Here is an 8,707-nt window from a genome sequence, read left to right as displayed (position 1 = left end):
GAGCATAGTTAAGAAATAACAGTAGTACCTCCTCCATCGCTTGTCTGGTCGCAATAAACACGAAACAGCTCCGATCCATGATTCCAAATATGAACAATTCCATTCGATGGGAGAGCGTCAGAACAACCATTGATGACTGAGAAGAAATGAAAATTATTATTGCAGGAAAATGGCCTTTAATGGAAAATGTACTGGTCTGGAAAAGAAAGTTTTCTGCAATCATGTTTTACCTTTTTCGCAGTTGTCTCCCGTATATCCAGATTTGCACTCACAGACGTACTTCTTTTCAGTGAATCCATTTAAGCACTTTCCATTGTTCTTGCAGGGTTTATCAGAGCAATAATTCTACGGTGAGCATAAATAATGAAGTGAGCTCTCGCGAGAATGGCGTGTACAAAATTAAAGTTAGGGAGGGTAGAGTAATTTACGATTATTGCAGGAAACGTTTTGTGTCTGAAAACACGGACAAGATAAAATAGAGGTAGCTACTACACATCAGCTTACTGGCCCCAAACGTAAGACCCCATCAAATTTCCTCCAGCTTGGAAAGATTGGTTGTGTTATTTCTCATTATGAATGGGAAATTGGTCTAATTATCCTTCAGCATCTGATCACGTTCTCCCTAATAGTTCGCCTGTACCCCCCTATACTCCTGAGCGTAGAGGGAATCACTGTGGGAGTGTTTTTGTCACCTAATTCTCCAACTTAAGGTTCTCCGTTGGAATTACAGCTCCTGTTTAACTGATAAGGCCACCACGTATGCAATAATATCTTACAAACATGACAAAAAACTTGCAGGTTTCCACAGAGGCAATAAATAAAAACAACAACAACAAAACGCAGGAAAAATCCAAATAAAGACGTATGCGATTCAAATCATGATAACTCGCATGTAGCATCATCAAGGCTCAGTCAGCATTTCATCAGGTTTCTCTGGTACAGTGTCATTTGCCTATACCCACCTATACTCCTGAGCGTGGAGAGAATAACTACGAGAGTACATTTTTGCATATGAGACTCGAAGTTAGGACTCTCCCTCGGGGGGTCAATCGCTGGTAAAACACCAGTAAGGCCACTACATTTCAAAAGAATATCTCAAAATATGAGACAAAATTCTTCGAGATTTCGCAATAAACTAGGAACAAAAACGATCATCACGAAAGCAACCAAAAATATAAAAACAGAAACAATAATTACAACAGCAACAATTACAAAGCACAGGAAAAATACCAATAAAGGGATGATATGACCATGATAACTCGCATGTAATATCATCAAGGCTGATTCTGCTCACCTGTGTGGCTCTGTAAATATAACCCTCTCTTAGCTTAAGATCTGCTGGATGCTGAACGTGATCAGAATCACTCAGCTCACAAACCACCTTGCCATTTAATGGTGGACTAATGTTGACAGAGACACATTGGCTTTCCATTGTGCAGAGGTTTTTACAGGAGCTGGCAGTTGTTGTCGTCAGGTTTTTTATCACGTGGCCATAGAGAGAGTAACCTTCTCTTGGTTTTGTAAACGTTATTGATCGACAAAGATCTGACAAAAAATGTCATTACTATCTTTTACAATATTTACACACAAGTATGTAGGCTTTTTCCTCTTTTCTGAGTGCTTTTAATTAGTGATGGTGATTCTGGATATATCATATTGAATGTATTTATGTTATGAAAACACGTAAAAAGTTAAGAGAGTTCTCAGCGTTACGATTTGAGATTTTCCAGTGTTCTAGATTGACCGGTTTCGATTCGTTATTCATTTCAACGTTTTCTCCGCATTTGCAAAAGGAAATCAAATCAATGAGGCAAGAGTTCGGTGCTGAATCAATTCAACTATCTTCTTTTGGATGTTTGTTTATAGCAGGTGGTCTAGATATTATGGTCAGTCTTTATTCTTTAAGTTCGGTTTGATTTTTCTCACCGTGGATGGCATTTATGAAGCAGTGGATGGAGGCTCCACGGAATGTTAACCATATCAAAAAATTGCATACGAAAGTTAACAAGCCTGGCATAGGTAGAGACATAGACACGATTTGAATCTCCGCTTCAACACCTTTGCAGCTGAAAAATGAAGAATCATTTAGGCTTTATCTTTCTTTTTATACAATACCAGTGTTTGCCGAAGTCAACTGAACGGATTAAAGCTTTTACCAAAGAATCCATGCCAATCACAGTTTGGGGTAAAAATAACTTTTTAAACTGACTCACATCCAAACAAAGACGCAATTTTTTGTGTCTTGATTTCCGACCACTAAATGTAATTAAAAGCAATCAGTATGGTGCAGTGTAATGAATCATGGCACAGTTTCAAACAGAGTATACAACGGTTTCACAACATGGGAGCATCTCTATGTAGCGCAAATAAATGATACCCTACATTGACAGCAGTCTACAAGTGTTATCATAAACATGGTCTGAACAGCCTTGAATGGTGGACTGAACGGAGCAGGTCATGGAAAATACGGCCTCAGTAATTAACGGCTTCATCATCTCAATTCATAACAGCGCTCGGCATAGACTAAGTGTATTTAAAAACGGGACAAATTATAGTAATCTTTATTAGGATATCTTCTTCATACGAATATGGTTTTCAAACAGGATCTCATGAGATAAAATGAAAAAAAAAACATAAACAAATAACAAAAAAGGAACAAACAAATTAGTACAAGCCAAAGATAGTAGACTTAGAAAATCTAAAGAGCACACACAGGAGTGGTTCGTTGTCTCATCGATGGTGGCAGGTGTTTTGTTTCAGACAAACTAGAATAGGCTCGTTCGAATTTATAACTTGGTTTTAATACCCGTAGGTGATGAAAATCTTTAAGGGTGAAAATCCTTCTGAAGATTTCACTCACGAAAATAACATGTATTTGTACTCAAAATTATCCTGAAAAAATTTCCCTTTTTAAACTTTTACGAGTAGATGATCTTCATGTCAGGGACGAACTGTGAAATGTTTCTCATAAATACCTTCTTTAGGGTACAAATGTCCGTCTCCAAGTCTACTTATCTCATATTGTTAACAAGGCTTTTCTGAGATGCTGAGCTTTATTTCAGAAGAAGGGAATACTTTCTATTCTGGTTATATATGTTGCTTTATTTGTGAATGCTGAAATATTGCCAGGAGTACGCCTCCAAATAAAAATCATCGGGCTTTTGATGAGCAGAGAAGAGGAACACAACGAGGGCCCACGGGTTTTATGGGTTTATCAAGATATTGTTGAGATATCGTTTTCCCTAAATTTTTGCGAATTTTTAGCGTACAATTTATCATCCTCTTCCTCTCTTCGACGGTTTATGAAGTACAGAGAGTGAGAAAAAATAAAAGTTGATGGCTTTAGATGCAGGCCTGCTGAAAAAAGGTTATTAAACTGCATTGCCTGGTCAGTTCCAACTGAAAGAATTCAAAATCCACCATCCGTTGCCTTGGAGCAAGCATTGATCACACGTATATATTAAAACCCTGCCCTTATTGCCTTTCAGACGAGCTCCATATGCCAGTACTAAAACAGTCTATACTACAATTACTAACCTTGTGACCAGACAGTCTTGGGTATCATAGCACATAACTCAAGCAACAGGAAACACATCAAAACGAAAGACATGCCGCAAAGTCATACAAACATGTGCTCTCGAGTTGTATAAAGTGAATGCCCCCCAGTTATACTTAGCTTTATATTAGCTTCAATTAACTTTCTTTTTACTTTTTTAACCAATAGCTTTCGTCAGTTTTGTCTATTAATCTTTTATGGTACTTTTTACAAATAAGAATTTAATGTGAGGTATTCATTGAATATAGAGAATATCGAAACAAATTTTTACAGAATATTTAGGCGTTTAATCTCAGTTAACAGTTTTACTTAAAGGGAGCTTAAGGGAAGCTTGTTTATTTTAAAGTTACTACAACTACTATCATAGACATGTTCACCATTATCGAACAATAGAATAAATGAATAGTTGTTTGATGTAAATGTTTTCTTCTGTTAGGGCCCTCTAAACAACAATTGTAAAACTGTATGAATAACTAAATATGCAGAATTTCACTTCCAATACTTTATTCAGATTTCATTTCTCTGCTTTGTTGATCCATTGACTGCATGTAATCTTCGGTTTTCATCGTACAAACACAATCATCGCCTCAGCGCCTCCGACGTCAGCTTGAAAAACGAATTTAAAATATATTCACTTCCAAGTAATATTAAATGATTTATTGAGATATCATCTAATATATGACTATTATAATACCTACTCCATTTTTTGGGAAAGATGATGAAGAAGACGAATAAAAAGTTAAATAAAACAGTCAATCTTTTACAAAAGAATCAGTTTTGAGCCCTGGCCTTGGCATCATCTGAGAGATTATATTTTAGTTGAATTGATAACTATTTCACGGCCTCTTCTCAGTTTCTAACCGGGGTTTTGTCTCAGTATTTAACAGTTCCATCTAAATGTCCAAACACAGAAGGAAAACCAGAGTGAAAAGGGGGTCTTAAAATGTTTCTATTAAACAGTTTTTTCTGAAGAAGAAGATAAAATTATCTATTAATCCGAGAAAGCGTCGACTGGATCATTTCATGAATTATTTCCCAAAAGCAAAAAGAGAATAGTTGTTCCATGCAGTTTTAATTAATTACTCCAATGAACGAATGGCAGGGAATCTATTTGATCTGTTTGATCTGGTCTGTTTAGGAAGTCGCTCGTACTAAAAAACAAAAAAAAGCAAGAACTGAAAAATTCTAAGATTTCCTGAAGCATTTTCTACCTCGGTTATTATTCCATGTGATTTTGTGAGTTTTCTTGCTGTACAGTATTGCCGGTGCAGGGTAAAATCTCTCCCAGTTACAGTGAGGTCCCCCGATAACAAACCAGCCAGCATCGTTGCGACATCCTGCGTAGCGAGCTGAAATTTCAAAGTTGCGTGCCCCGTAATAGCCATTGATACGAAAGGGTTTTAAAGTTGTTGCGCTCTTCAGATCAGTCCATGGTGATTGAATCAGATTATTTTGTGTAAACCAGTTCATGTTACTTGTCCCTCTGGCATTGAATTTCAGAGCTATAACTTCTGCTCCATTCTTGTAAAGCACCACACGAACCTAAAGTCACTCAAAAAATGATCTGTTATCAACATGTTAAATGGATTTACAGAAGAGTCGTACAATCGGAGAGTCAAAGAAATTGTTCATCGAATTTTCATTGTCTTTCTACAAACTAATTTTGAAATATACTGATAATCAATTAACTCTTTGTATCTGTCACATGACTACGGAGGCTCAAAACTCCAATTTTATGAATTATTCTCCCATAAGGAAAAAACATGAGAACCTCATTCATAATTTTTTCCAAGACATGACGCTCTAAGGATTAGGAAGTAAGGTGGCAAAAGATAGTAACTAATTGCGACTTCATTGCATGTTCAGTAATTTCGCTCTCTGATCTACATTGTTGCGTTTTATATTCACCTTTAGTCTTCGAAGGTTGCTGCAAAAAGGGAAAAGGTGTTCAGCTTGTTTCCCTGGATTCCCTCTTAAAAGAGCTGCTCCAATTAATTGAGTAAAATTATACTAAAATCCACCTGGAAGAATGTTTCTCGACAGACTAATTGAAACCAATTTACCATGAGGTTGCAGAGTCAGCCCAATACAATTTTTGTTTAATTTTCTTAAAAAGCTTAACTAATATGTTTTTCCAGGCAAATTCTGGGAGGAAGAATTGAAATTTTATGACAAATTTGGAAGCTAAGTTGCATTCATCCTAACCCTCTGTGATGTAAGTATTTTCCGCACTCACCTCTTGAGGATTAAGCGTTTGCCAACTTTGAACGAGACGGTTTTTATAGTTTCCTTGGAAGGTTGTAGTGGTATCTAAGGCAGCGATAGTATTTTCTGATGATGTAGCGGATGACCGCCAGAGCGCTTTACCAGTTGGTGAAGAAGATAGTCCTCCAATATATTTGAATATCATCGTCCAACCTAAAAGAAAAAAAAAGGTTCCGAAAAATTGTCAGTTTTGTGAAAATTGCATGTTTTGTGTGCAAACTCTAGAATGAGCTTTTCCGCTAGAAAAGGCCTTCTGGAATATTTTTAGCCACCCAAATTTTGTCCAAAGTGATTTGGATACGTTTAGGAACGGTTTTTAGTTATTGGATGAGCAGAATAAATCATTTAAAAGAATCCATATCATCACGCTATGTAGAGAGAACGATAGACAAGTTGATCATACAAGGACATTTACACTTTGTACCATAATTACACCCGAGGGCTATCTAACTTATTCGGAAACTACCGATAAGCTTTATTGAGTCTGACGTACCTCCTCCGTCACTAGTCTGGTCGCAGTACACTGGGAATGGTTCTGACCCGTAACCAGAAATTTTGTAGACTCCTGTTGTATTTGGGGCTTGGGAACAGTTCTGAGGCAGAACGGCTAGAAAAACAGCACATTAAACCACCTTTAAGAATCCCTGCACATAATGGAGTGATCTACAGGCTTTCCTGCTTATAGGTCAGGGTCAATTTTAATTAGGAGTCTGATCACTGTTGATACGTATTCGCATTCTTTAACATAGAAATTTAAGAAGTGGTTTTTTTGGCAGTCAAGATGTAAATGTATCACCATCCGCTTTGAATATTGTTTGTGTAAAGCTGTTGAATATGCCACGCTTGGATGGGATAAGTTACTTCCTCGCTACTCGGCATAACACGGAAACTCAGTCTTGACGAGCACTTTTGGTATTCACTTTGACTTCTTTGAATGACAATGGGGCGATGTTTGAAAGAGCAAAAAAATGTTTAATTGCCTAGATATTGATGATTGCCTGACCCACGAAACAGATAGGTCAAGGAAAACTTTATATGAAAAGTGATATAAATGATAAGAAAGTCGGAGTTAAGCTTCTCCTTGTGCTCACGCTATTAACATATTTTAACATACGGTCAATGTTTTGAAAGAAGACAATCAAGAATAATTACGAATAGTTCGATACTTGGAATACCTTGTTCGCAATTCTCTCCATTGAATCCTTGTGGACAGATACAACGGTATCTTTTTGAAGTAAACCCAGCTTGACAAGTAGAATTATTCTGACATGGGCTGCTTTCACAAGGATTCTGTGATGACAAAAATCAATACATTTTTTTCTCTCTATCTTAAATGTGTCTTGTTCGCTTTGCCATATTTTCTTCAACTAGATTCCGTGCAGTTATCGATAGACCGTTGTCATTATCAACATAACAGTTATCGTTATCATTATTACTATAATCACTCTTGTTGATGTAAACATTATTTGTATTAGTAGTAGTATTAGTAGTGACAGTAGTATTACTATCACTCTTATTATCATAATTACTATTTTTATTATTAATTATTATCGTTATTAATGAAAAATGAGAGGTTAAAGTCATGCCCCCATATTCAAAGAGAAAGCATCAGACCTGCAGAAGATTGCAACTACAACAACTAACTCACGTAGTGAGCGAAGTCTGTCATAGACTCAAACTTTAAAATTGTCTCACTTAAAGAGCAACTATGCCTTAATGTGACGGCTTTTCCATATCTGGCAAAATTTTTGTGGTCGATTAGTTAATAATGTCACCTGAGGTTTAAAGAAATAAAATTTGATCGTTTTTAAGGTTTTAAGGCTTACCTTAATTCCTCGGTAGCTGTAGCCATTTCTGGACACGAAATTCACGCTGGTGACTTGTAAATGAGTGCTATTACTCAGTTCACATAAAGGAATCTCACTTAATATTGGTCCGTAGTTGTAAGACACACAGTCAGGGTCCTCATAACAAATCAGTTCACAGCTTTCTTCACTTTTAACTGGCACAGTTTTGATTATGTGATTAAGTAAATACTTGTCTTTGGTGACTGAGTTGAATAGAATGGCTCTGCACTCATCTGAATTTGCTGTCACATTTACAAGGGAGAAAAACCAACTATTACCCATGACTGATTAACATTATCGATATATATTTATGAAAATTTAAAATTTCATCCGTCGAGGCTCCCAGTAACTGCCATTTATCCGCCTAATATAGGATGTTTACACTCACACTCTGTTTACTTTACACTGCTTTTGATCACTTCGATGGAAATTTTTAAAATATCTTTAAAAACTTTTCATATATAAAAAAATTGATAATAGTATCAGGTCTCTTATCATAGCTATTTTTTCTCAGAGAATATAAGGAATTACTTTTGTTTGTTACTTTGGTCTTAAAGACTCTTAACCAAAATAAAACAAATTTATTGGGACCTAAATCAGTCTAGGATATGTTGTTTGTTTTGCCATATGCACGTACACACCTTAAACATGCCAAATATATACCCAGCCGTAATCATGAAGCAACTGTATACCGAGAATTTACGAACTAGAAATTGTTACCGCTGTTCGACCTACCTCTAGTAACTGCAAACGTTAGCACACAGCCAAAAACAACGAACACACTCAGAATCGCCATAACTTTTGACAAGCTTAGAATGTTTCTTCCCTGAAAAGATGTTTAAAAGAGTTAAAAAGGCATAGCCTGAAAGAACTGGAAGATTTGTTGTGTTCCAGTTATGGAGGTGACGAGTTTTTCATCTGAGATGTTTACGTTAATTAAGATTATTAGGCGGTTGAGACCAGTATTCATTTCAATATCAATTAACACTCCTACCAATTAGTAATTTTTTTCCTAGAATCTCTCAATATTGAACACTAC

At 36.3% G+C, this 8,707-nt stretch overlaps 1 protein-coding gene across 1 annotated transcript; it reads right to left on the bottom strand.

Annotated features, from left to right (window-relative positions):
- Nucleotides 1-4,118: 4,118 nt before the first annotated feature.
- LOC131775414 (uncharacterized) lies at nt 4,119-8,500 on the bottom strand (the record flags this gene model as incomplete). The annotated part of the gene is made up of 7 exons (XM_059091516.2): nt 4,119-4,162; nt 4,768-5,098; nt 5,793-5,974; nt 6,315-6,428; nt 6,997-7,111; nt 7,648-7,910; nt 8,404-8,500. Coding segments are annotated over 7 exons (1,146 nt in total), but the record flags the coding sequence as incomplete, so codon positions are not given.
- Between the last annotated feature and the right edge of the window lie 207 nt (nt 8,501-8,707).

The sequence above is a fragment of the Pocillopora verrucosa genome, chromosome 9 (genome assembly GCF_036669915.1).
Source record: "Pocillopora verrucosa isolate sample1 chromosome 9, ASM3666991v2, whole genome shotgun sequence".
Classification (NCBI taxonomy): Eukaryota; Metazoa; Cnidaria; class Anthozoa; order Scleractinia; family Pocilloporidae; genus Pocillopora; species Pocillopora verrucosa.
Note: the sequence above shows the minus strand (reverse complement) of the source record. Positions and strands in the feature narration are given on the sequence as shown.